Genomic DNA, 27,675 nt, shown 5'->3' with positions numbered 1-27,675 from the left:
AAGGGAAAATATTATATTTCTTTTTATAGATTGGTGTAAGATTACAACCAAAATTGAATTTATTATTTTTTAAAGGGAAAATATTATATTTCTTTTTATAGATTGGTGTAAGGATCTGTATATCTGGGGATAGAAGATTTCACATGACTATAAAAACAAGAAGACCAAAAAAGTTTCAACTTGCTTAGTGCAATTTTGGCTTCACTTTAAGACATTTTTAAAGGCCAATTTAATGTTTTCTTGCCCTTGGGTATTCTTTCCTAGCTTCTTGCAATTAACTGCCCCTTCAATTTAGCCAGTAAAGCTTTTTGTAGTGTTTTTTCAAGCTAAATTACTTAGCCTTGTTAGAAAAAGCCCTTTCCTAGGGCTGCCACTTGAGCTATTTAGCTAACAACTACATTCCTATCTCTGCAAAAGTTGCAAAAAGGAGATATGCCCTTGAAAAAAGTGTAAAAATGAAAGTCACAAAATATATTTCTTCTAATGTTTTTAGACTGATTCCATCAACTTAGAAAATGTATTTTCAATAAACCCTTTTAGAACAGGCATTAACACTTAAGTAAGTACACATTCTCAAATCCCCACTAAAGGGGAATGGAAAGTCTAGAATGATAAATTATACCCTAAGAGTTACTTCAAATCAGATAGGTGGGTTTTTTTAGTATATACTAAACTGAAATGCATGCTGTGGTGGAGGGCAGTGAGATGTGCAGTAAAGTATGGGTTTGAATTTTGAAATGCCTGGTTTCTGAGAGCATATAACTATTGTTCTGGAAAATATACAGACAACTGATAGAAACAAGTATAGCAAACCATTCTTACCAATTTTATGAAAGACAATGAAGATGAAAAGTAATTAATATTTTTGAAAGATTTTTATATGGTAGTTTTCATTGTATTTCCCAATCCTGTAATCATTGCCTATTATTAGGGAATTCTATCATATTATCATGACAGACATAGCTTTTACCTTGTGTATGTTAGTCCACATCCTTTTGTTTGAAAATGTGAATTAGTAGCTCCATTTACTAGAGATTATCTGAAGTCATTAACTATAAAATGGGCATAGACGGCGATGTTTATTCTGTAGTATAAGTGTAATAATTGAGACAGTTCTTGTACAGTGAGGATAAAATTTTAGTTAATGTTAAAGTCTGTGAAAATCTCTGATCGTATTTGAGGACAAATTTTGCCCTTTTATGATTTAATGTTCACTACTCTGATCCTTTTAAATTTGTGGTAATAATAAAAGTGAGACTGAACGCATTTGGAGAGAAATTTTAAGAGTGATTCTATTAAATCAGTTAACATTTATAGTTATCTCTGTTTCAATACCAAAGATTATTCATAACTAAATAGATATTATTAGATTTTTTCTGAAAATTTGCAGTTCTGGGTACAATATACATTTCTTAGACCTCAAATTGGATGATTTGACCTAGTGCTGACCTCAGCCCTGCTGCGGCACTGAGACGTGGCTCAGCTGGCTGCCTCTGTCCTGCCCTGCTTGGAAAGTTCTTCAGTTTCCTGGAGTTTGGTGGGAAAGGGAATTGGATTTCAGGCTTCCTGTTGCAGCAAAGATTTTGTTGAATGGGAAAAAAAGAAAGAAAGTGAATGTAAAGATTGAAGTAAAGAAGCCTCAATAAAAATATGTCTGTTAAGGAAAACAACTGATGTAGGAACTGTAGGCATATAGGTGTATAGGTGTTTGTTGCAGAAAGGAATGCTAGATTGAAACACTTCATGGCATGACTTGGGTTCAGTCCTTGGTGACTTGAATATCTGCTAGCCATTTCATTGGAGAATGCATGCAGGTCCTTAATTTCTCTTCTCAAGGAAGAGAAGTAAACTACACTCTGCAAAATATTCTGCAGCTGTTGCTGTCTCCTGGTTACTTCAAAGAGGAGGCCAGTAAGCAGTTCTCTTCCATCTTCAGATTCATGCAACTGTCATTTTCTTCCTTCTCTGCATAAAAAAAGCACAGAATGCTTCTTTTATTTGAATCCGTCTTGAATTGATCCCATGGGAAAGCCTTAACTTTTCCCTAATAGGTTGTTCACTGTACAAAGTAATCAGATTCTGCAGGCATTGATAGCTTCTGGAGGTAAACAAATATAATTAGGTGTAACAGGTACCTTGGGGTGCTGTTAGCAAAGTGGCTTTTGGTTTTCCTTTTCATTCCTCTGTGATCCCTTAACTTCTCTGATTAGCTAGTTCTTCGCAAATAAGGATGTAGATTACATAAGAATGGAAACAGTTGGAGCCATTGCATCAACAGTATGGAATACCTAGATTCTCAGGAAGGATGTGAAGAATTTCAATCTGAGTTGAAAAGAAATAAAATGTGCAAAATAAATAAAATTATTAGACCTCGAAAAACCTGCATGTTTGTCGTGATGACAAATAGGATCCTGACAAGCTGAACAGCAGAGTAGGTTTTTTTTGGTCTTATTTTCTACTTGTTTTATATCCTTCAGCCTCAATGTTTTGTAATGAAAAAATGTTTTCACTGGTCTGTTTAAAGTATGTTTGATGTAAATTTAAAATTCAATAATCATCTAAATAATGGGCTTCATTGGAGAAAATGGGGTGTTTCTATCTTCTGTTATATGCAAGTAATACAATATTATTTTGATCCATATGATCCATCTTGAGTAATAGCAGGAAGGAAAATCTAGCATCCACCTTCTTCATGGGATTGTTTACTGCTCTGACATTGTCTTCTCCTATGTATCCTTCTTACAAGAAAGATGGAGAGGGACTTTTTACAAGAATATGTAGTGACAGGCAAGGGGGAATGGACTCAAACTGGAAGAAGATAGGTTATGATTAGATATTAGGAAGAAATTCTTTACTGTGAGGGTGGAACAGTGTGCCCAGGAAAGTTGCAGATGCCCCATCCCTGGAAGTGTTCAAGACCAGGTTGGATAAGACTCTGAGCAACCTGGTCTAGTGGGAGGTGTCCCTGCCCATGGCAGATGGGTTAGAACTTGATGATCTTGAAGGTCCCTTCCAAACCAAATGATTCTATGATTCTGTGATTCCAGTTCTCTTCAATTGCATTCTAAAGGACCAACAATAAGAACATTTAGGAAAAAATTCTATATTCTTGACTTCATGTCTTGGTTCAATTCTCCCATTATGCCCTTCCTCCACTGCAGTATATTCCATGTAGCTCTTACTCTTCTGTAGAAGGTTTTTATGTCAACTCCTCATTGTTCCAGTAGTTCTGGTTTTGAACATCATTCTTTTTTTTCTGTATATACATGAAATTTTCTTCCAGATGACATCTTATAAATATCACTTGCCAACCTCTTCTATATTTAAAAAAAAATATATATTTTTTCTTTTACACTACCTTCTATATCTATATCTGTAGATATTGACTTGTGTTCAGAATACAAGCTGGTCATCTGTGGGAGCTGCATTTAAATCAGTGGTGATGCTATAATGATTATTGGTTTCTTGTTTGTCTAGTAAAGTTTTGATGGGGTAAAATACTACTTTAAAACTCTTCATGACCATAGTAAATATCTCAAGATGTGTAGGAAAATGGTAAAATAAATAGAAGAAATAATGTGCTGAAGAATAGAAATAAAATTCCACAGTAACTAATTTCATTCTTTCATCCCGATGTTCTTCAGAAAAGATCTTTTCTTTCTTCATAATCACCTACACTTTTCAAATAACAGTATTCATATTTACTGGTACATGTTCAGAAAACTGGTGCTGGTGTTATTTCAGCTCATGATTACATGAGAGTTCTGACGTTATTATTTCTAATAGTGCTGAGATTTTCTGAAAATAAAGGGGGTTTGAAAGATGTAGAGGGTTTGTTTGTTGCTTTCCTCTCCTCCTCCCCATTATATAGCTTACATTTCATTGTAAGAAGAAAATGTGTGGGATTCCTAATTTCTTCATTGGAAAGGAAGGATTTGTTTGCATTTAATGTAGTATTGTTGTTACAAATTAGCAGATAGAAAATCTCATTTGAACAAAAATTCTTTAGGTAAGCTTAAAAAAGAGAAAAAATGGCACAGAGACAGTGCCTCTACATTAGAAAATTCAGAAGCTGAGAAGGTATTTCCACAAAATTGCCTGTATATGTTTCTTTTCTCCCTATGCCATCTTGTGCCTGTATAGGTGCCTGTTGCCAGGCAGTATACTGATATAGCTGGGTATTTAGTCTGTCCTACTGTGTTCTTAAACCTGCATTGAGGAAGCATGTGTTTTCTTTGCTGGTAGTGTTAAAGATGTGCACAAGTGCCAAAGGATATTAGGAGGAATATCTTCAAGAGCCCACATGCAAATGTGCAGGATTTTGTCATAGCCAAAAAATGGCTGAAAATGACATAAATATCCAAGAAGTTTTGTAGCACAGATTTTTCTGTTATAAGGTCAAAGGGGACCACTGTGTTTTAGTCTGAGTTCTAGATTATACAGGCAGTGGTTATTGCTGAATTAATTCATGTCTGGACTATGGCATTATGTCCTTTATTGATTGAAATTTCACCTCTGATGGTAAAATTTCATAGCAGCCCAACAGTAAGTGTATTGAGTTTGTAGTGAATGATTTGTCACTCTCTACTGCCAGATTTGTAGACTAGGTTGGTATGCTACACTTTTAAGTTGCATGGTTGAGATTATCTTATGAATAAAAGGAAAAGAGATGTTTTTTTACATTCAGGTGGCTTTTATAAATAAATAAAAAAAACTAACATGTTACTGGTTTTTGTAGTTTAACACAGCAGCCAAACAGTTGATAGAATTGGACAAGCCCTCAGGTTCTGCTGTTGACTCTGGAGAAGGTACCTCTGGGGCAGCCCACAACAATTCAACCCAAAAGCACACGGATACTAAGAAAAACACCAAAAAACGACACTCTTTTACCTCCCTCACCATGTCCAACAAGGCTTCTCAGTCTTCTCAGAACCGCCACTCCATGGAAATCAGTCCTCCTGTCCTCATCAGCTCCAGCAACCCAACGGCTGCAGCCCGCATAAGTGAGCTCACTGGGCTGTCCTGTAGTGCCCCCTCTCAGGTAATTCACATTCACAGCTATAAAGGCCTCTGATGTTGTCTGATTACTTATTTCAAGTTATTAATTGTGTCTAATTAGTAATAAATGTACACTTTTAAAAAACGTATCTTCCAACATGATGAGAAGATTTAAGGAAAATGTTTTCTGATACTTCTGATATGATAGCACATAGTTTTGGTCTTGCAGTCTAGGGGTTTTCTTTTGCAGTTGTTATATTCTAAAGTGCCACAAAGATTTTTATTAAACTGTGGAAACTATAAAGTGGAGTGATTTAATTTCTTGATTTCTTTTTTCTAAATTGAATATAATAATGAACATTAATAAAGTGCATGCTATAAAAGTAAAATATTCAACTTGAAGATTATACAAATTCCAGAAATTTAGCATCTTAATCTGGTTGTGGTAAGTAGAAATATTTGTCTGACTTTATTTATTTGTTCAGCAGTTTGTGAAAAATTGGCTGTTTCATATAGTGATTACACTTTGGGAAAAGAGAGAGCAATGGAGCCCAAGAGGAACTGGTGATGTTTTCCCTGAGCTCGTAAATGTGCTTTATTTGCACATCTTAGGGATCTGACAGCCTTTTATGGACAAAAAAAGAAAGCTGACATTGGCTAAAAGTGTGTTTCATGTAGCTGGTTCAGTGTGTCTCCAAAGATTGACAAATGTCAGCAAAAAAAAGTGAGCAGTGTGATCTAACACTGTTTATGTGAGTTTATCTGTTTATGTTTATCTAACTAAAAATTAGGTTTAGTTTAAGGTTACAAGGAGTAGCATACTGGTGATTTTGTCCATGAAGCTTACAGCTCTGTCAAAACCAGCTGTTACTAAACTACACAGAACTGATCCTTTCTTCTCTCTCCCAGGTTCATATTGGCACTACAGGGCTGATTGTTACTCCACCCCCCAGCAGCCCAGTCACAACAGGGCCTTCCTTCACCTTCCCCTCAGAAGTTACCTACCAAGCTGCTCTTGGTGTAAGTACTGCTTAAGTAAACTCAGCCTTCCCATTTTTCTTTGGTCTTGTGCAGCATTTTTTCCCCTCAAGTTCAGATATACTGATTTGAAATGATAGTTCTGTGGAAATTGTGTCCATGTGATAGACAATGGTATGAATTTAACTATAGAAAAAGCCCTATTGCTAAAATGTTTGCATCTTGGCATGTATATCCATTCTTCAGCTTTCCTCTGTAATTTCTCCTTAGTAAACATGAGAAGCACACTTCCTTCCAGAACAGTCTTCCTTTTAAACATGAGTAGAGAAGAGAGTATGCTGGGGGGAAAGTTTGGGGAAGCAAGCAGGTTCTTACAAAAAAACATCAACTTGGGACCACAGCTGCCAGGTGTTTCTGTCTTGAGATTTTCAAGATTATCTGAAATAACTTCAAAAGTCTGCCGTCTCCTCATTAAATAAGGAGATTTTAGTTGTGTGTACACCTGGGGCAGATGAAGAACATGTCTGAAATTAGGTTCTTGGGGATCAATAGGAAAACATGTAGCAAATGGCCATCTTTTAAAGGAAGAAATACATTGCAGTGCTGTTTCCTTTGAACAAATAATGTGACATTTCCTTCAAAAAGTGCAGGTATTCTTTCCAAAACCTGCTGGAATTCCATAGTTTCCTATGCTTATGTTAGAAAAACTGTGGAATGCCATATATCATACTGTACTCATCAGAGCCTTACTGCAATAAAGATTGTGGATACCAGTTTTTGGAGATCTTGAGGGATCTTATTTAAAGTGACTTTATTTAAAGTTCTTGAAATTAAGTTCGTTCAGTTTAAAGTTGTGCCCTTAATTTTTAAGGGGTGGGGCACAGTTGAATATTAGATCTTCACTTCAAAAAACCAAACAAGCCAAACAAAAAACCCCAAGACTTGATCTTGTTCAGGTGTCTATCCTTGAAGTCTTTAAACCAACTAAAATATGATGAATATCCTTGCTGCTAAATAGGTCTAGTTTTGTTTTCAACTCGTTGGCATTTGCATAATTTCATGCATTTGTCTGCAAAATTTAAGGCACAGTTGTCTGTCTTGTGGTATCAACTTTCTGTTGTTTACGAAAATGCTTAGGTGTGGCTTGCTTTGCTTCTTTCTTTGGAACTCTAAAGTTACAGTTTTCAGTCCTTTAAATTATGATGCTGTTGTTTTCTGAATTATCTCCAGTACTTCCTTTTGGCATGGTACATACATGGTGCCACATGCCAGAAGTGGGTGCAATACTGCACAGTCTTTTTCCATGGAGAAGATATTGATAGTATAACCCTTTTACCTTTTTATCCTGATTCTTGTATCTGGAAAATTTGCCTGAATATAGCACAAAGTTTATGTCTAGCTATGTATCCAGCCTGATGCCTCAAATTTTTGTCATCTTTTGTGAACTAGTAATTGCTCTCATCCAAGTAAATGTATTTCACATTCTTTGCTCTTCAGACAGACGACTTTAGTACTAACAGTTTTATAGACCATGTGCTTTTGCTCTGCCTTACTGAGTAAAGCAGATTGAGCTGCAGCTATGCTTTGTCTTATTGTGGTTAAATTGTTGACTCCTTCAATCTGTGGATAATCTGTGTAATCCTCCTGTTAAATGAATGCTAATCTGGAAACAGTTAATAATCTCATTATATTTAGGTTCCATGACATTTTAATGTCATGGAGCAGATGAGTTTAGAAAGGCCTCTTGAGGTTGTCTTATCTAACCTCCCTTGCTGAAGCAAGGCTGCCTAGAGCCAGTTGCCCAGGACTGTGTTCAAATAAGCTTTTGAAAATCTCCAAGGATGGAGACTTCACAACCTTTCTGGGCAATCTGTGTGCACTGTGGGCTCTTGTTCAAGTTGGTGTCCACCAGGAAGGACCCTCAGGCCTTTTTTTGCCTATAAGATGTACATACATGTTATACTAGAAACAATTAGCTGCTTATATACTAATCCACTTAGTCTTTTATACTTCTTTCATCCTATCCTTCAGAAAATACCTGTGAGAACTGAGCAAAAAGAATCACCCTAGGTGTTGTTAAGCAGAATGCAAGTCAAGCTAACATATATGCTGCAAACATTGAGTAATTGATTTGATTTATGAGATACTTTTGGAAAGGATTGAGCAGACAGCATTCAATGCATCATTTCAGAAGTTCTGTCAGAAGCTGCTTTTTTTTTTTTCCTCTCAATAACAAACACTTCTGTTTGTTATTAAGAGTCAGGAGTTCTTTATTTGATGCCAACATGGAAAAATACTTTAGTTTGGTGGTGGTGCAGTCATTAAACCACCCTTGGTGCTTTAGTTGCTTAAGCTTGTTCAAAGGCGATCTCACCATGGGTATTCACAGGAATTAAATTGCAATGCTAAATGCAGCATGGAGAGAAACTGCCATTGATTGTCCTGTGTCTTGGGGTGCTACTTTCTCTTTGTGATCACCATGTTCCAGCTTATTTTTCCAATTAGGCATATAATTCCCATTGAGAACCTGAATTATGCTCTGCCACCCTCTTTAAAAGTCAATAGCCTTCTGTACATCATGTTCTATTTCTTCTTGACTTGTTTTCATCATGACTAAAATGCAAGCTGGCAGCTCAGGTTAGAGTCAGGTTTTACCTGTGTTCTTTTATGACAGACAATATTAGATGATGATGCAGCTTGTGAAGTCACAGACTGTCAGGTATATATTTTACTTACACTTTTCCTCTTGCTTCATCAGCTCTTGTTTTCATTTTAGAAATGTGCAAAATGGTTCTGACCAGTCAAGAGAAAAAGTGATGTTCTTGTTTCTCTAGATGTTTCCCTCCTGGAAATACCCTTCCTGACATTCTGAACATTAATTTTAAGCTGTGGAACAATTGTGATTGTATGTTTAATACATTAGAAGTGCTTAGCTTGCGTACTTTTGCTCTTGTACTTTTTTTTTGCTTTTGTAAGTAGAAATTCTTGTATTTCTCTAAGTTTCTCCCTTTAGCATTTTTCCTAATTTCTGAATACTAAGCAACTGACAAGGAAATTGGATGGGAACAGGATGAGTTTCTGTTTAGCATGAAGGTTATTTATTTGATGTCCTTCCTATCAGTCATTTTGGTGTTTATAACACTATTGAAAGTAATTGTTCTTTGAAAGCAAGGTGTTTATACACTTCTTTTATATAATGCTAAACTCAGATTAAGGGAGAAAAAAGAAATCTGAGAGGATGAACATGATTACCCATCAGTGAAGAAGAGAATAATGTATTCCTTTACAGTAATTCTGAATTTCTGCATCTTTGCTACACTTATCACTTGTCCTGAATCTCAAAGCAAGGAAAAGCTAGTGTCTTCTCTTATCACCTGTAAGAAAGATGGCATTTTTATTGTCAACAGGAGATAATTTTCAACTGTCTCATTGTCTAACAAGTTTCTCTAAGACAGTTTGCATTAATTCCTAGCCCAAGGGAGTCTGTGACTCTTTTATTTGTGTACATGCATAGGATTGCATTTTAGTTTTTTATGTTGCTCTGGTGGTTCAAAAATGCCAATTGTATTAATTTTATTTTGTCCATAATAATGTCCTGTAGATGCTCTTTGGTACCCAGTATTGTATAAAGTAAATAACTCACAAAGTTTCAGCCAAAATTGACTCAGATAAGCTTTAGGAATGAGAGTGCTCTTGTCAAGTGACCATATATGCTCTCTACTGCTTGTATCATTTAAGCAAATTTTAATTTTCCTTCTGAAAACTTGTGCTAATTTATTTCAAAGTTTTATTTTGCATCAGGGGTTCTTTGGACAACAGCATTAACTCTTGGCTTGTGATTTGAGGTTTGATTCTTTGAAATTGAAGAAGCTATGAACTGAGACAGACTTCTCAGAGGCGGAACTTTTGGCTGTGATATTATCTCTTACACTGTTCTTTGGGACTTCCAACCATGGCTTTACCTCTAATTAGGGCATTAATTGGTCTGCCTAACTTGGCCACTGGTATTTTTGAACCTTGTAGGTGTTTAGTATATTTAAAGTTCTTTGTAAAATAAAAATAACAGACATCAAATTCAGTAGTTGTTGGGTGAAAATACGCACATACAATTACGTAAGGCTCATTCACTTGGAAGGAAATTCTTGGATGTAATTTATAAGGTTGTAATCTGATGGAGTAGATCTAGTTGCCATAGATTTTACTGAAAAATAATCTTCAAGTATGTGATTTGAACCATGATATAGGAAAAACAAATTAAATGTACCACAGCAAAGTTAGAATTACATTCAAATGCAGCAGCAGAAAAACAATCTAGCAACAAGAGATAACTTATCTTCCTTTCAATCTGCCTTTACAGTCTCTTGAGAAGTGAAAAGTGTTTTGGATTGCAATCAACCTAGATGTACATACTGCTACTTCTACAGATTGGAAATGTTGACTTTGAAATTGTGTCTTGGTGTGTGCACTTAACTAGCAGAAAGAGGTGGTCTGTATTTGGATGGTTTGCATTCACTTACATGCTGAAAGTTTCAAAAATTAAAAAATACCTAATTTTTCTGGTCTTGTTCTCTCATGCACAAAAGAGAAATTGCTCTTTATGTTGAAGAATATAAGGTAGCTTGAATTATTATTAACGAGGCACAAGCTGTGGGGGTTATATAATACACTGATGACATTTAGCTCTTTTAGGTAGTTCCAGTGTAAGTTCAATAGTGTAAGTCAGGAGGTTTTAATAACAATTGTCCTAATTTTAATCAACCAAAATTCAAATCAACTTTTGTTGCAAAGAGGAAGCAGCAGGAAGAAACAATGAGGTTTTGTATGAGAGACCTGATATAGTTTAGGAATTTTGTTAAACATAAGCCTTAATTTGTTAGCCCTCAGGGAATTTTGCAAGCCATATATTTTTTCCTAGACATTGTGGGAGTGAAGACTGTTAATGAATGTTCTTTTCCACTGCTGTGCCTTTTATTATTCTTTGAGTGAGGTGATTGCTGATCTTCAATTAACTGATATGGAAATGCAGCCTAATTATATTTAAGTTTAGTAATATGCATGTGTTTCTAGAGCATGACTACAGGTACTTTTTGAAGTTGTAACATACATTAATTATCAAATCATGTAATTTTTCATCCTCCAATTTAAAAAAATAATTTATCACTTATTTGCTGGTTTATATGCTTGAAAGTACACCTGGTGTCTGAAAAGTAGTTGCAGAAACATTCAATTTTTTCCCCTCACCTACCTAAAATACTCTTAATTATTGCTGAGCATACTTTATTGAATCACATGTGGTTTGTGTATATTCTTTCACGGAATGTTGACTATGGGAACCATCAGAACTAGCAAGTGCCCTGGAGGTAGGTGTGTTTCTCAACAGCTAGAAAAATGGTTACATGCCAGAAAACTTCTTGAAAACTTGGCTAGATCATTTGGGTCTATTTTACCAAGTCGTAGCAGTGCAAGCTGTAGAGTGTTAGTCCTCTAAAGTTCATCAAGTATTTTATTTAGATTTCTTGCCAAGTCTTTGGGAGTTTAATTGTGCTGTGGCTCACTGCTGGTCTCAATACCATGTTGATAGACATGGTGAGAAGAGTGGATCCTGAATAAAGCAGAATAAAATGCAATGTTCAGCATCTTTAGAGATGCAGGGAGTATGGAACTGTGACAACCTTGATATTGTGCATGAATAGGTTTAATTTTAAAGAGTTCCAGCTTATCATCTCCTAATGTGGATTAACAAGTTCTACTATATACAAAGAAATCTAGATGCCTAGAAAAAGATTTAAATTGACATTCCATTGATAGGTTGCATGAAAGTTAGATGCTCACATTCAGCTTGGATTTAACTAAGACGTTTGCTGAATGTCTAACTGGAAGGGACAAATAACTTCAGCTGTAAAACAGCTGAGAGAGAAATGTTGGTATTTCAGTGTGAATTATCTGGATACTTTAAAAAATTGTTGGGTTGAATATGAAGCAAATGCAATTGTCATTTTTGTAAAAAATACCCTATTAGTATCAAAGCTCTCAGTGATGTTTCTCCAGCAGGTCATTTCTGTTTATTGTTGGATACAGAAGGCCTACTTGATCTTAAGTATGTGTTAATGTATGACCAGAAAAAAAGCTTTAAATAAAATAGGAATATTTCATGATATAACATATGATTTATACCATAGCTAAGTGTAACAATTTTGACTGAAACTGTAAGAGTTGATAAATTTTCTCTAGATTTGAAAGTCTTTAATTATGCAGTTCTTTACTGTGACCTGTCAGTGTAAAACTGGTTTAAAGACCTGTCTTTTTATTAACTTTTTCACCAAATGTAGAAGAGTAATAATCACACAGTGTAGAACTAAAATTTAGTTTCCATTTAGGTTTATGTTTAGAAAAACAGAAAGAAAAGGGTAAAACCCTTTAGAATTGAAGTGTTTGAGGGGAATTAAAATGATTTTCACTTACGTATTTTCCAAACTGATAATGTAATGCTGTGCATTTATATGCTGATGTATTGGAAATGCCAGGCACTACTTCAGGATATTTTGTTAATTTATATTCTAGTTCTGTGGGTTTTAGGAAGATTATGTTTGAAATAAATTCAGTTTCACTTTTTCAAAGGTAGGAGGTTTTTTATTACTCTTTTTCTGTGTGTTGTAATACAAATAGTTATTTTTGGAAGGGGGGAAGGAAAAGCTCTCCTTTTGTGAGTGCCTTTTCCCAGGAGTGTCAGTACACAAGGTCCTAAAGAATTGTCTGAGGCCTTACAGAGCAGAAGGTAACAATTGCTCCATTGATTCTAAAACGCACAGAAGTCTGTAGGCAGGACCCCCATTACGATCTGTGGTGCCTTTTTACTGGGGTATTTGTTAAAGATTACCAATCTTGATAATACTGAATTTCAAAAGCTAACTCTTTAGACTAGAAGAATAGGAGAAAGAGGTAACAATAGCTCAGTGATTATGGTCTCATATTGTGCTTGCTTTTGTAACCCATACATCAAAAGAAAATTTCCCCCAGAAGGGGTGCTTTTGGGTGCACTGCAGCTGAATTGTATATTATGTTTCAGCTTCAGGTTACAAAAACAATCATGTTATGAAGTACAGTCAGCAGCGGGATGCAAAATCTACCTCCTGGAAGGCTTCTGAATTTTTGTCGAGCCCTATCCTAAACATGTTATAACTAGAAAGACCATTTTTCCTGTGCTGAGAAGTTGTTTGTCATTTGCTTAATTAGCTGCCAAAACTTCAAGATTTTAAACTGAAAGAAAAAGAAATAGAGACAAGGCTAACTCTCCATTTATTTTGTAACAGTAGGTAAAGCAACACTGGACTCAGTTGCTTTTTTCCTTGGAATAGCATGCCTTTTTTTTTTTTTTGCAGCTGATTGAACTCATCAAACAATATTCATCATCTGTTGCTATTTTTTTTTGTTCTTATAAAATCAGAATATGAATCCTCCACTTCCGCCACCACCTCTCTTGTCTGCTGCAATCATTGCATCGGCTGCTTCTGGACCTCAGTCTACAAGTGCCATACAAAGATCTGCATCAGGATCAACTGACCAAGTGGCACATTTACGACAGCAAACTCGTCCAAGTGTGTGAGTAAAATTGAAACTTTTCTCCACACAGAAAAATGGAACGAGATCACTAACTCCACCTGTACATATAGCACGGCAGCTGGCTCTGTTCTGCTGGAACTGCCAAAAAGCCAAGCATGCAACTTAGAAAAAAAGCATGCAGAGAGGTGATATCCCCAAACAGACCCCATACTGAACATTGTTTATGTCTTAGATAAATATAATCAGCTGTTGCTGTGTATAGAAAGAACTCACTTCAAAATATAAAGTATTTATCATGCAGAAGATGAATGAATCTTTGCGTTAGCACTGAACACTGGATAACTCAAAAGCGTCATTTCCCTGGAGTGAATTTATTCAATGTTTTCCATTATGTGTGGTATGAAAAGGCTATTCTCATATGGAATAATTTATGCCAAAACACAGAAAGTGCTGTATTTATTTTAGATGTTAAACGTGTTACTGTCAGACTACTTGTGTCAGTTGCAATTGAATTTTGACTGAAGATTCTACAGTGCACTTAATTAGTGGGTGGCAATTTGGAATGAAGGCAGAAAGCTGCTAGTTAGCATTATGTCTTCACACTTGCAATACAAGCAAACGTGCGTCATCCTTTCGGGTGAAAATATTTGGTATATTAACATGTGTTCCTAACATCTTTCTTCTTGAAAACTTCTTTGTGTGCAGCTTGGGGAATAAAAAAATGTTAAATAAAAGAAAATGTTAAATTCAGGAGCTGCTGAACCATCTAATGGGAAAAGTTTGAATAAGGACTGCTTTTGTTCTGTCCTTGTTATCTTCCCACTAGGTTTCCTCCCACTCCAAAAAAGCACCATTCTTGTATAGCAGGTGCATCTGGATTTGGGCTGTTTCTTGGTGTCAGGCATTTTAACATTGCTTCTTATGGATTATTGCACCTAGTACAGTTAATCAAGTTCCCATCTCATTTACTCCCATCTTCCATCTTCAAAGGGTTGCTCTATATGAGGATACTAATGAAATTTGGAATAAATTAACTGAAAGGGAAGTTAATGAACATCAATTAAAGCAGATCAATTGCTTTTCCATAAAGCTTCAGTATGCAGCTTTGTAGATCACTGCTAAATCATGTACAGTGAAGCCTTGTGCTGCCAGTGTTGCCTTTATGTGTTGCCTTTAAAGTGAATTTATTGCTTGCTTTGGGTACAAAGGATTTTTGTAGATATTGCAAATTTTCTTGGGTGGACAGCAAGGAATAAAAATGTAATAAAAATGCAAAAGGAGAAGCATGCAGTTAATGCTATTGTTACTGTGCACAAGAAAAATATTTTGATGAAAGGATGTTTTCTAAAGCCACTTTTTTGCCCTTGGGGTTACAAGGAGAGTAGGAAAGACTAGCACTGCAAGTAACTGTGGATCTGTTTTTGTAAAAGGGGATAGTCTAGCCATCTACTTAATTGGCTGCCTCTTGTGAAAAGTACATTTTAGAGAAAATGGAATTTATTGGAATGCTGTTTTCCATAGGCCTGGGTCAGTAATTGTATACATGGTTGAAATAGTTTTTTTAGGTTCAAATGTGGCAGAAAATAGAATACTATGGTAGTTAAAACGGTATCACTTTCTAATAATAGAGAACTGTGCAACCCTCTTTGAAAATTTGCCTAGGAACATTCCAAGATGCAACTACAGGAGCTTCAGCTTTAAAAAAAAATTTTTTCCTAATAATTTTTTTTAAGAAAAAATGCAAATGTTTCTGAACTCTCAATATGATTTCAATTGCACTATATTATGTTTTAGTGTTGCTTAGAAAACATAAAAGGAAATAAACTTTACAAGTGAGTTAGCTGCTAACCACCTTACCCATAGACTTCAATTTCTAGTCACACATCTTCTTTTGCACTGAAGTTTGCACAGGATCCTCCAGTTTTGCAGTTTGAAATGTAGTTCTGACACTGATCTTTCACTCCCAGCTATCAGAACTTCTCCATTCTCCCCAGCTCTCCAAATAAAAAAGAAATTGATGTGTCACAAAGTGTAAGAGATACGAGAAGCAGGTGTAGGGAAAGAAAAGTGGAATACACTGGGATGTGTAGTTGATAAACACCTACGTAATTAAGATCACTACCTTAATTAAGAAGATGGACAGTCCTATTACAAGTCTTTTGCATTCCTTTAAAGTGCACTTCAGAGGGTATTCCTAACTGTCATTGTTTCCTCATAATATTGCCATAACTTCTGTTTTAATGTTGTAATGGTATGACAGATTATCACAGCCATTTCTGCCATGCCTTCTCATCTCTGACTGAACTCTCTGTGCCAGAAAACACAGGTGATGTTTTGAACTGTTTTAGTTTAATCATTTGCATCTCTTTTTCTGTCTTTTAGGTATATTGCTATCTACCCCTACACTCCTCGAAAAGAGGATGAACTGGAGCTGAGGAAAGGAGAAATGTTCCTGGTGTTTGAACGCTGCCAAGATGGCTGGTTCAAGGGAACTTCCATGCATACAAGCAAGATTGGTGTTTTTCCTGGAAATTATGTGGCTCCAGTTACAAGGTACAGTATTATACAAGTGTCTAAATAGTTTAGCTAGTTTCAAATCCAGAATTATTCTGTTCTTGTATTGAATGCTACAATTGGATAATAGAAGAAGACCTGTGAGTTTTAGTAACTAGCTGATTTTTTCCTTTTTTTTTAATTGTTTGCTTTAAATTTTGGCAGGACAGTGACAAGTGCATCACAAACAAAAGTTCCCATGTCTACTGCTGGCCAAACAGGACGAGTAGTGACTATGGTCAGCCCTTCCACTGCTACTGGAACATCTCAGAAGCTCCAGGGGAATGGTGTGGCAGTGAACTCCAGCACAGTGCCCACAGCAGTGGTTTCTGCAGCACATATCCAAACCAGTCCTCAAACCAAGGTCCTTATGCACGTGACAGGACAAATGACAGTCAACCAGGCTCGAAATGCAGTTAGAACAGGTAAAAAAAACCCCTCAAAATTTGTTACCTGTGGTAGACGAACTGTAGAGTCTATCTTGACAAATGACTGGAGTGAGGATCTGTGTAAGTATATGTTGAGGTTTTTTAAAGCTTTTCTTAATGTCATTGTTTAGAGTTGAATGTTTTCTGAAACAACAATCTGAGTTGTTAGATCTCTTATTATTCTTCTCTAAGCAACCGTGTGTACGTACATACTCCCACTACTGGGAATTTATATGCAAGTACTTCAGGTGGAATTTTTCTTTTTTTTGTTGTTCCAGCAGTATCTGGGATGGGGACATTCTTTGTGCTTTCCTACTAATATGTAATTCATATAGTAATAAAAATGATAAGAACATCTGAGTCATAGCTTATTTTTTGTGTGTTAACTGCATAAGAGCTACAGAGTGCACTAATTTAGCATTCACTTTTAAATTGTCTTCTAACATCTTTGAATACCTTTAGTGTTCCTTTTCAGGTCTCTGGCTCAGGGTTGGTCCTTAGGCATTCCAGCTTGTTCTCTAACCTTGACTGCAACTTCTTTCAGCTTTGATTCTGAAACACTAAGGCAGTACTGGCTTCAAGATCCATATGATCTATGGAATAAAATTCTGTATTTCTGAAAGGTGTAACTCTTCATTTACTGTCTGGGGCAGGCCACATCATAGTGAAACATGCCTTCTTGTTATTTAAATGCAGATCCAAAAAGACTGATAGTGGTGTTTTAAAGAGGTTTTTGTTTACCAAATCCATGCACTCCTCTGTGGATTTGCCAGGCTAAGAAAATACCCACAACTGGAGCCGAATCTGTTCCAGTTGCTTCAAGAGCCTCAAAAGAAAAAGAAAAAAAAAAGGAAAATTTCAGACTATCCCAATGCTTCCCCTTTCAGAACTGAATTTAGTGTCTGTGATTTCCTGACTGAGCATCATGACAAAAGGGGTTTTTTTAATCACAGGATTCTTATTGGCAGAGCAAAAAGAGAAAGCAAAAAATGGTAATGGCATGCTCTGTTATCCCCATAAGAAGGGTTATTTCTTACGGTCTTAAGATCCATGGATTAGCCCACTTTTCAGAGTCATGCATCTCCTAAAACACCCTGTGCATGTTCAGATGTCAGCACCAGGTTTGTTTTTGAAGGTAGAATACGTACATATGTCTTTACTTATTTTATTTCCTTAATTGGCCCCATCTTCCTCCAGTCTAATCTGAAGCTGGAGCAGGTGTGTTAGTCCTTTGTAGCAACTTCTTTCTTTGCCTTTAAATAAAAATAACCAGATGCTGCTGGCAACTGCTAAGAGAAACCAAGCAAAGCATCTGTACTTTCCTGCCTCATAGGCACAGGTGGTTTCTACTCTAAAGCCTTCTTTTGAGCTGCCTAGGAGCTTGCAAGTGACAACACAAAGGAGAAATGTCCTGTGGGCTCTGGAGGCTTTTCTGTCCCTGCTTCTCTGCACCACTGTCAAGATGAATTAGCTTTTACACTTTCATTTAGCTGAGAATGTGACAGCATACTTCCCACTGACTTTTCAGGTCCAAAATGAAAAATCTGAAGGGACTGGACTCTCATCTCAGAAACCTTAACACTGGATTGAGCAAACGTGAGCTCTTAGTCACAAATACAGGTCTGTCCCTTATAAGGACCCTGAGCACTGAAGCAATAGCACTGAAGCTGCTTTATGTTCAAATGTTACATGTTCATGTTCATCTGAAACATGATCCTCTTGAGCTTTTCTTAGCACATTTGCAGAGTGTTAATCTTTCAGTGAGGCTTCACAGGTTAATGCAGGGCTCCAGCTTCAGTTTAGCTCAGGGCTTCAAGGACCATTCTTCAAATGACCTTAGTGAGACTTTGCTTGACATCACCTTTGCAGAGGGAGCATGCATCCTTTGGAAGAACCTATAATGAAAATATATATTCTGCTTATTTCATTAAAGGATAATCTGTATGAAAATAGGGTGACTTGAAGCATTTTTTCCTATCAATTCCATCAGCAATAAGATAACAAAACCAGAAAGCTCTTCCATGCTTGTCATTCATAAATTGCATGTGAGTGTAGACATATCTTGAAGAATAGCAGCTACTTCTAGGAAAACTGATATTGTCTCATGAACAAAAGCCAGCATTAATAATTGGTTTTGACCCAAAAAAGTCTTTCTACACTCTCCTTATCTTTCTTTGTAAATGTTCATGCTACTCAAGAGTTGGGAAGGGTCAGCTACAGAAGAAAAGGTTAACAAAAAACTAGACATAGCATGTAAGTGATGTGCCTTTTTTTTAATGAAAAGTGAGAATTTGTGTTTCTTACTGCATAAATTGTAATTGGGTATATTACTGTAGGATTGTTATATACAATTTGGGACCTTTGTCAGTCTTCTCTAATACACTGTTGCTGCAATCTAACCAAATTACCAGAGGAATTTGTAGGAAGCAGAATGAAGAGTTCCAGGACTTCACTGAAAACAAGTCTGAAACTCTATTAGTGTCTGATAAAATTGAGATGCACATGCATCAAGCTAGAGGGATGACCCCTTCTTAGATGGAAAGTTTCAAAGTATTTGAAGGAGAGAGGTTGTGCAGCACTGGGGTGTTAAATTTTGGCTCATACTGTTTGGTTATATCTGCATTTCATACCACCCAGTGGTGAATGGATGCCCAAGCTGTTGAAATGGTCTAACAGCATGCATGTGACTGACCACATGACTTTAACAGCAGTGTTACTTCTTGGAAGGGATCAATTAGTTCATGCAAAGCTCTGTGCTTACAGCTTTGTACTGTAACCCAGGTTAATATACTCAGCCCTGTGCTATTCTCCAGCTTCCAGTGTAGAAGTTCCTTTTATTTCACATGGATATGAGTAAATCCACTTTCTATATTTAAACATCCCAAGAGACAACAGCTTACATTTTCAGAGAAAGCATTCACAGCAGTAATTGCCACTGTGCTTATTGTTTGAAAGATCTGTGAAGTCTGTTGTGGATTTTGTGAATAGTTTAGGGAAACAATCTAATTATATTCTTAGCAGCTTCTATAAGGTGTGTTTCTTCCTACTTTCCTTTATATGTCCTGACAACTACATGTGGTATTAAAAGGAGCAAACAAATTCCAGGCAGTATTTAGCTAGCTCTTAGGTACTAAAGTGTAATCTTCACTTTGCATCTGTCTGTATGTGAAGCATTTGAGTTAGCAGCTTGGATTTCTCCACCACAGAGAAGTTGCAGTGCTGTTATTCTTCTGTTGCATACTGGTGCAAGTAGGGGAGCACATGCCACTGCTTTATTTGGGTGAAATAGATTTGGTGGTGTGTATCATGTCATTATAGTAGTATAAATGGGAGTTTAAAAGGTAAGGAGAAAACTTCTCATGATTGATTAGCTGGAACACAGTAACTGTACCTCACTTTGTGTGTCTTTTGAAAAGGTGAATTCTCACATTTCATTCTTCTATTCCAGTTGCCTCACATAGTCAAGAAAGACCTACGGCAGCAGTCACACCCATACAAGCACAAAGTCCAACCTGCCTTATTCCTGCAGCTGTGATCATTCCCCACCACTCTGTTGCCTCCCAGCAGCTCCAGCCCCAGCTTCCAAATACTGCTGCTTATGTCACAGCTGTGAATGTGAACCGCTCAACCATCCCACTGGCATGTACAGCAGCTTCTCTGAATTCTCCTAACATTGCTGCTTCATCTTTGGAGGGAGATATCAGTAGAAAAACTGTAAACACTCATCCTGGAGCTCCTGCATCTCCAGAGAGTGCTTTAACAGCTGGTGGAAGTGCTGCTGTCAGTAAAACAGACAAGGATGGCAAGGTGGGTAGAGAATAAAAGAATTCCTTTGAATTCTCCTATTTTCATCATGCAATCTTTTAAGAAATTTAAGAGCACAACCTAAAAACCCCACATGAACTTGGAGGAATGCAAAAATATCAGTCTAAAAAAATAAAATTAAAATCAGAATTCTTTTAGGTTACCTTTCTTCTTAAGCAGGCACACTGAGATATTATGGAAAACACATTACCAGCAATATTTATGAGACAGAGAAAGAATGCACATAACCATCTTTTTTAAATATAGGACAGTGGAGTCTGTAGAGATTCTGCTTTCCTTCCTTTCATTTGAAGTATTTCCTATGTGTGTCAGCTCATTCTCAGCCATGTGATTATATTGTTGTCAGAAAAATTCTTCTAGCTTTGTAATTGATTTTATTTTATAGTTGTGATGTAGTTAGGAAACTTTTTTCTCCTGTGACAACTATCTTTGTATCTCAAATATTTCAGACTTAACCTTACTACTCTTCAGCCACATGTACTCCTTAGTGAAGTTTATGAAGATTTTAATCTTAAGCTGTACACTCATGTCAGCCACTTTTTAGTTACTTTTTTTTATTATTGTTGAATGGATGTGCTCAAACTTTATTTTAAAATTACTTTAGCCATAGACATTGAAACCAGACTGAGGTGCCCTTAGAGAAAACTTATTTGTAGTTTAAGGTGAATGAAGCTAATAGAGGATTGTTTTAATTTCTTTGAATTTCTCTTTATCTTTGACTTTTGCTGGACAGTAGATTGTTGGTGAAGTGGCTCTAAGTTATTGGAGACTTGGAAAAAGGACTGAGGATTTTTACTAAATCCACTACATCCCAGGCTATCAAAAAAAATTTTCTCATTGCTCTTGCTTTTCTCCGTCTGTGGTTAAATATTATTTTAGTCTCCAGGGCTTACAATCTGGCACTTCTCATAAGCACTAAATTCACTCAGTCAAAGGGTTGGTAAGAAGATCTCTGCCACACCCTTAAAAAAAAAAAGACTAGAAACACAAAAACTACTTAAATAATTCTCTTCAGGCTAGGTAATAGTCTTCAGGGATTCTTGTCTGGACAAGCAAAAAGAATGTTTACAATCCTCCCCTTTAGCAGAACAGCAGAACACAATGCATTCCCCTTGGGGCGAATTTTTGTTAGATCATGAAGGTCTTCCATTCCTAAAAAAGGATAAATAAAAGAAACTTACCTAAACAGCAGCTTCCAGAGCAGACTTTTCTCCCTGCTTGATTCTTTGTCTTCCCAGAAACATCCATGTTTGGTGAAATATTTTACTTCATAGATTCCTGTTGTGGTAATATTAACTCCTCACACCTTTTTCTAGACAACCTTTTGTGACAGAGCCATTTCAATTAAAGTTAAACTTTAACCTAACAAAGTGAAAGGACTTAGCTTGTTAATGATCTAAATTACTTGCTGTTTTTCTCTTTAGAATGTTAATAATTTTCTTTTTCTTTTATAATTTTCATCATCTCCCTAATGTCAAGTATGTCCTTGTAATTTACTGAGTCCTCTCTGAGCACAATGTCATCTATGAGAAGGAAGTGTGAGAGCTTTGTTCTAAAATGGGGCACTGCTTTTTGGTTTACAGAAAGAAAAGAAAGGTTTGCTGAAACTACTTTCTGGAGCATCCACCAAACGCAAGCCTCGGCTGTCACCTCCAGCATCACCCACGCTGGAGGCTGAGCAGGCTGCAGCAGAGCTGGCCCTGCAAGGTGCGGTGGGGCCGGAGCTTCCCTCGGCGGGGGCTCACAGCAAAGCTGGCTCCTGTGCCACGGACAGCGAGGTGCCCGGGCTGGCACAGGAGGCCCTGCACCGCAAGGGCGCTGCCCTGGATGCCGCTGTCCCGATAGCCCCGCCGCCTCGGCAGCCCTGCTCCTCGCTGGGGCCCGTCCTCAATGAATCCCGGCCTCTCGTGTGTGAAAGGTAAATTCTCCTGCGCAGCTAGACATGGGCACGCCAAGAAAAAAATCCATTCTCTGACACTTGTAGTGTGTGTTAGAACTGCTTCAAAATGCTGAGATTTATAGCAAGATGAAACTTACTTTTTAACAATTCTTTATTTACTTATCAACCAATACTCGTGTTTATATTTGTTTACTTTTCATGTTGCTTTAAAGTTTTTAAATGAACATACACTCAAATACGATGGTCACAGGTTTGGGAGACAGAAAAGGCCTCCTGTTTTTCAAAACAGAAGCAGCACATTATGTTCTTGAACTTATTAGTACCAGGTTAGTCCTGATTATTAGCAGTGTACAGCTGCCCACCTAAATATATGGTGAATGAGACCTTTATCTATCTATGCAGAGTTCTTAATATTTGATTTCTTGAGCTTTTGCCAAGATATTTTTACTGCCTGAATGCCCCATGGCTGTGCATCCACACAGGCTCTAGGGCAGCCTCTGTGCTCTGCTAAGTGAGTCTGAAAAACATACAGGTGCCTGGACTCGCAGACTGACAGGCAGTTGCTTAAATGTTCTGTGACTTTTGTGTCCACCTCTAGTTTTTCAAGTCCTCAGTAGAACGTGAAGGAAGTGGCAGTTTTCTAACTACAGGATGTTTTATTTTTTCTGGTAGCAGACAAGTAGTATGAGGAGTGTCACAGGATTTCTTTTGCAGAAGCTACAGGATTGTGTGGTGTACAGAGAAAGAATAGTAGAGTTACAATATTAACAGCTCTAGGACTGAACTGATTGAAGCTGACTATTGTAGACTTGGTTCTGATGCCATTAACTCATGGTGTGTGGGCATCCTGTTGTACTTCCAGAAGTCCACTATTTTAAGCTATACCTGTGTCTTAAAATCCAGACAGTGTATAACTTTCTGCTTGTCTTTGTTTTCTTCTGTCATACCTCTAATATTTTTGAAAAGGTTATCTCTGTTCCTACACAATTTCCTTGCAGGAGATTTCTATTTCATACTGAATTTGTGAAGCAGATTTACATTTATACATGGAAAATAAAACCTGAACGACTCTTCTTTAAGAATAACATCATTCATTTTCACATTATCATAAGTCTGTTTGGCACATTAATATGTTTTTATGCTTTGAATGTGGAAATAATATCAAATTCATTGTGAAAATAATATTAAATTCATTCTGGCATAACCAGCGCATATTAGTGTAAAGCGCTTTCTATCATCACAAAAAGTCACTTTTTCACTTCCATGATGGAATTTCTTTTTCTCAGAACTACTTACAGAAAATGATGCTAAATATTTTTATTGATCTTGTAATAACATATACTCAAACATTCTCTCTATCCTTACTATTGTTTAAGTGATAATTGCTACTGAAGAAGCATTGCTACAAGATATTTCTCAGTGGTATTCATGCATGGTTGTCAGTGTATTCAGACAGAATTTCATTTCAGTTCCCTTTGTCCTTTCAGGACAGGGCTAATTTTTTTTTCCTGCTGATGTCCCCTTGCACATTTCCTTTGGCTGAATTTCTTAAAATGTGATGGTTAATAATACTTAAAATTTACATTGTACTCAATATCTTCAAAGTAATTTATAAGCATTGATAACTCTTCAGCAGTCTGGAAGATGTGGTGCGTAAGAATCATGTGGCATCTTCAGTGAAAATTTGAATTGATGAGGGAAATATTCAGGATAAGCTCAACAAAAAGCTGAAGAACAGAGAAATCTCATGCTAGGATTATTCTGCTCTTACATCTTACAATTCCAGTCACAGATTACAGTGGAACTGTAGAGTTCCAGTTTAGAGAATTCCAGTCACTGAGACTCTGCAGTGGGGCTCACATCTTCTGATTCTCCAGCCAACACCCAGGTTGTCTTGGGGTGATTTCTTGTATTGATGCAGTGCTGACAAGGCCAAGGATCATTATGTTTTCTTTACAAAGATAGACCCAACTCCCTGCAATTCCCAGAGTGAGACATGCTATGCTATGAGTATACAGGAATTTAGTTACCTGAGGAGTTTAATTTTTCTATATAAGCTAAAAGAAAACTTCAAGCTCTTTTTGTAAGCTTTCTCTTTTAGAGGGAAATGTTGCTTAAATAGTCTTAAATTTTACAGTAAATATGCAGCATTGTAACAATAAACTACCCAGCACTCCACAATAGTGTTAGAGACTTGAAGCTGAACCTAAATACACATCACTGCATATCCTAAATTATAAAATGAATCTTTCATCCAGTTACAGTGAAAGAAAAGCGGTAATTTTGTTCTGTGATTAAAGTGACCCTAAGTAATTTCATCTACCACAGAATGACTGGTGCTCCCAGTGAGTGGGCCAGTGGCTTGACAGGGCAGCCAGCCTTCCCACATCTGGCACCATTTAATGCTGGTAATTAAATGCTGAGAATCACTCTGCCCTCGATGGGCGTTGGTGATCTGTAGGAGTCAAGGCACCCACTCAGAAGACACAAGATCTGCACAACAGCAGGGCACACTTGAGCTGGAAAGCAAAAGTTCCAAAGGCAAGGAAAAAAAGCTAAATCAAGAAGCTGAGTAATAATTATTCGTTTAACTTGTGTAATGGTAGTAATTCCAGCTTTCTGTGTTTCTCTCAGCTAAGATTTTCTGCATGTGAGAAAATATTATTATCCACTTGTTGATTGGGAAAACCACAAATAATTGTCCAAAAATCAACCACAGCAATATTTTGTGTCCAGTGAAACAGAAGCAACAAAGAAGTGGAGAAACACATGAAAGATATAATCTTTTCCATGTTACTGAATAGTGTGAGAAATGCTAATATTAAAAATGAAAATCAGAATGGAGAATTGTGAAGAAAGACCACCACCCTCTTCAAAATAAAAAATAAATTCAGGAATACAAAGCAAAACCACTGTGGGATATAGCCAGACACATTAGGAATATCAGCAAACAACTGGTAGCAAATATATTGGCTGCTTCTGGGAAGTTAAAGTACTTTTATAATACTTACATTTTGTCACTAGCTGATTAAAAATAATTAATATAATATTTGAAAAATTAATGACAAATGTTATAAGGCAATCAAAGAAAAATAAAAGAAAGTAAAAACCTCATAGTTGTACAGCTTAGGTGCACGTAAAATATAGAGTGACCACAAAAGATCTACATATCTGACTCTCAGTCATTGAAAACATTTGCAAATACTGAATAGGGAGACAAACAAGGAAGTGTTTTGGAAGATTCAAACATGTGGGAATGAACATGTTTTTCCAAAATATAGGTCATGCTTAGTAAATATGATTATTTTTCTTCAGGGACCTTGCAGTGAACTTTTGAGCTGAAGCATAGGTTTTTTGTTCTGCATGAAATTGGTAGTTTTGGCAATATGTTGTAGATGATGAAATAAGTAATGGAAAAACAGTTTCTGTTCCACAGCCAATCCAGGGTTATCTGGATAGACAGCTGTGTGAATGTGTGATGGGTCTGTGTCTGATCACCTCTCTTTGGGCAAATAGGATTTGTAAAATGTGGCAGAAAATTTGAAGAAGGACACATGATTTACAGGTGCAAAGCCTGATGGGTTTCTTCTCATTAAAAATTGAAAAATACAGTAAAATAGTACTTTAAAACCAGAGTTGTGGGGCTGTGTTTTAGACACTAGATTTCAAGATGAATATCAAAATAGTTGGGAAACCAAAATTTAACAAGTACCAAATTACTGCAGAGGTTGTTAGATGCTGTATGGAAAGCTCAAGACAACTGTTTCTGTGCTAGCTGGTGATCCTCTAGGGAGGACAAAGAGATGATGGGAGCAAGCAGCAGCAGGGAACAGACTTGTCTGTCAATTCAGGGGAGCATAGAGGTTACTGACAGACAGAAGTAGAAACTAAAAACAAGCATATTTCAAGTCAAACATTTACAAGGCAGTGTTTGACAGACTGCAAGATGAGGCAGGCATTTTGAAACTCATTTTTTTAACAGACTGTGAAGTGTGCTGGTAAATTTTCAGCCTGAGAGCAACCTGCTTGTTAACAACAGGAGAAATTCGTCATAGCTTTACTGCAGTTCTTTATGCTTCACTATCTTGTCCTTGTCTTGCCTGAGTAGAGGCTGTTGTTTTAACTCAAGCAGTTTACAGTCTCAATTTAACTTAGTTTATTAAAAATATTTGGTTCTCACTTCCTAAGTCAGCATTAAAACTCAAGCTGCCCAAAGCAGAAGTTAGTGTAGGTCTAGGTTGGATGCAGGGCATTCTGGAGCTGCACACTAATAAATCTTCTAATTGGCTTGGTAGCTTTTATGAAGTATGAATCTAATAATTCCCGTGCTCTGAAATCTGGGGATTGCCATCACTGAAACAAAGTCATGGCTTATAAGTCACTAATAAATAACATTTGACAACTAATTAAGTCCAAATATGTTTTGCTATACTTAGATTTCCTAAGAGACTTCAATTATTTACAAAGTGCAGCTACTCTTTTCTGAATATTTTTAATTGTATGGACAGACTTAACTTTTTGTTTCAAATGTTCTTAAGCAAAACATTCTGCTACAACACAGTATCTTTCTCTGCTTCAATATTACAGAATTAACTTGTTTTATTATGTGTGTATTGAGCTACAACTGCCGTTCCATCCTTTACTAGACTGTATCTGGTTACCTTCTCTTTTCATCAGATTGTTCATTTATTTTAATATATTAAAATAATAAATTATTTTAAGCTTATTAAGGTAATCATTTTCTTAATCTATGAAGTAATAGAGTTTTGTGTTGTTGTGAAACCATGGAAGAAGAGATTGAGTGGTGTTATGCATGTTAAAAACAGAGAAGTGTAGCCTCTTTTAAATGCACTCCTATTTGATTTTACTGTGAGAGACTCAAAAATACAATTCATGCCAAGTGCTTAAGAAAATTGTTGAGTTGAAAATAGTTTTTAACATAGTAGTGCACAAGCTGAGCAGCTGTGTTCAAAGAATATGTTCTAGCTTGAAGAGTTTCTAAGGAAAATGAAAATTATTTAAAAACAGCAAATCAAATTTATAGGTTTTGTTGGTTTCCTCCTTTTGTTCTTTGCCTTTCCTTAAGAGCCATCACTGGAATAATAAGAAATTAAACAAACACTTGTAAAATTATGCCCAGCTACTGCTGTGAATGCTTTGATTCTTGCTGAATCACAATGACTGAAAGAGTCTGCAAATTTATATTGGAAAAAATGTTTACAATTTTCTCCTGTTTTTTAACCATTGTCTGTGTTTTACAGGGATTTTGGTAAAAAAAAAATCATAGGAGATGCATGAATTTGCCTTAAATTTATTATGTTGCTATTATTATTATCTGTTCAAGACATACTTTTAAGTTGTTACATACTCAGCAAACAGTTCTAGACAGTTTCCTGTGCTCATAAGCTTCAACAGGCACAGAAACATTTTTTA

At 36.5% G+C, this 27,675-nt stretch overlaps 1 protein-coding gene across 2 annotated transcripts in view; it reads left to right on the top strand.

Moving 5' to 3' along the window:
- Positions 1-27,675, top strand: part of SH3RF1 (SH3 domain containing ring finger 1) — an 83,581-nt gene that overhangs the window by 53,166 nt on the left and 2,740 nt on the right. For both annotated transcript variants that reach the window (XM_059844503.1, XM_059844502.1), the window contains exons 5-11: positions 4,739-5,041; positions 5,908-6,018; positions 13,421-13,575; positions 15,919-16,089; positions 16,255-16,514; positions 19,966-20,324; positions 21,926-22,260. In XM_059844503.1, coding sequence (XP_059700486.1) covers positions 4,739-5,041; positions 5,908-6,018; positions 13,421-13,575; positions 15,919-16,089; positions 16,255-16,514; positions 19,966-20,324; positions 21,926-22,260 — 1,694 coding nt within the window. The remainder of the gene's footprint in view (positions 1-4,738; positions 5,042-5,907; positions 6,019-13,420; positions 13,576-15,918; positions 16,090-16,254; positions 16,515-19,965; positions 20,325-21,925; positions 22,261-27,675) is intronic.

The sequence above is a fragment of the Haemorhous mexicanus genome, chromosome 4 (genome assembly GCF_027477595.1).
Source record: "Haemorhous mexicanus isolate bHaeMex1 chromosome 4, bHaeMex1.pri, whole genome shotgun sequence".
NCBI classification, from domain to species: domain Eukaryota; kingdom Metazoa; phylum Chordata; class Aves; order Passeriformes; family Fringillidae; genus Haemorhous; species Haemorhous mexicanus.
Note: the sequence above shows the minus strand (reverse complement) of the source record. Positions and strands in the feature narration are given on the sequence as shown.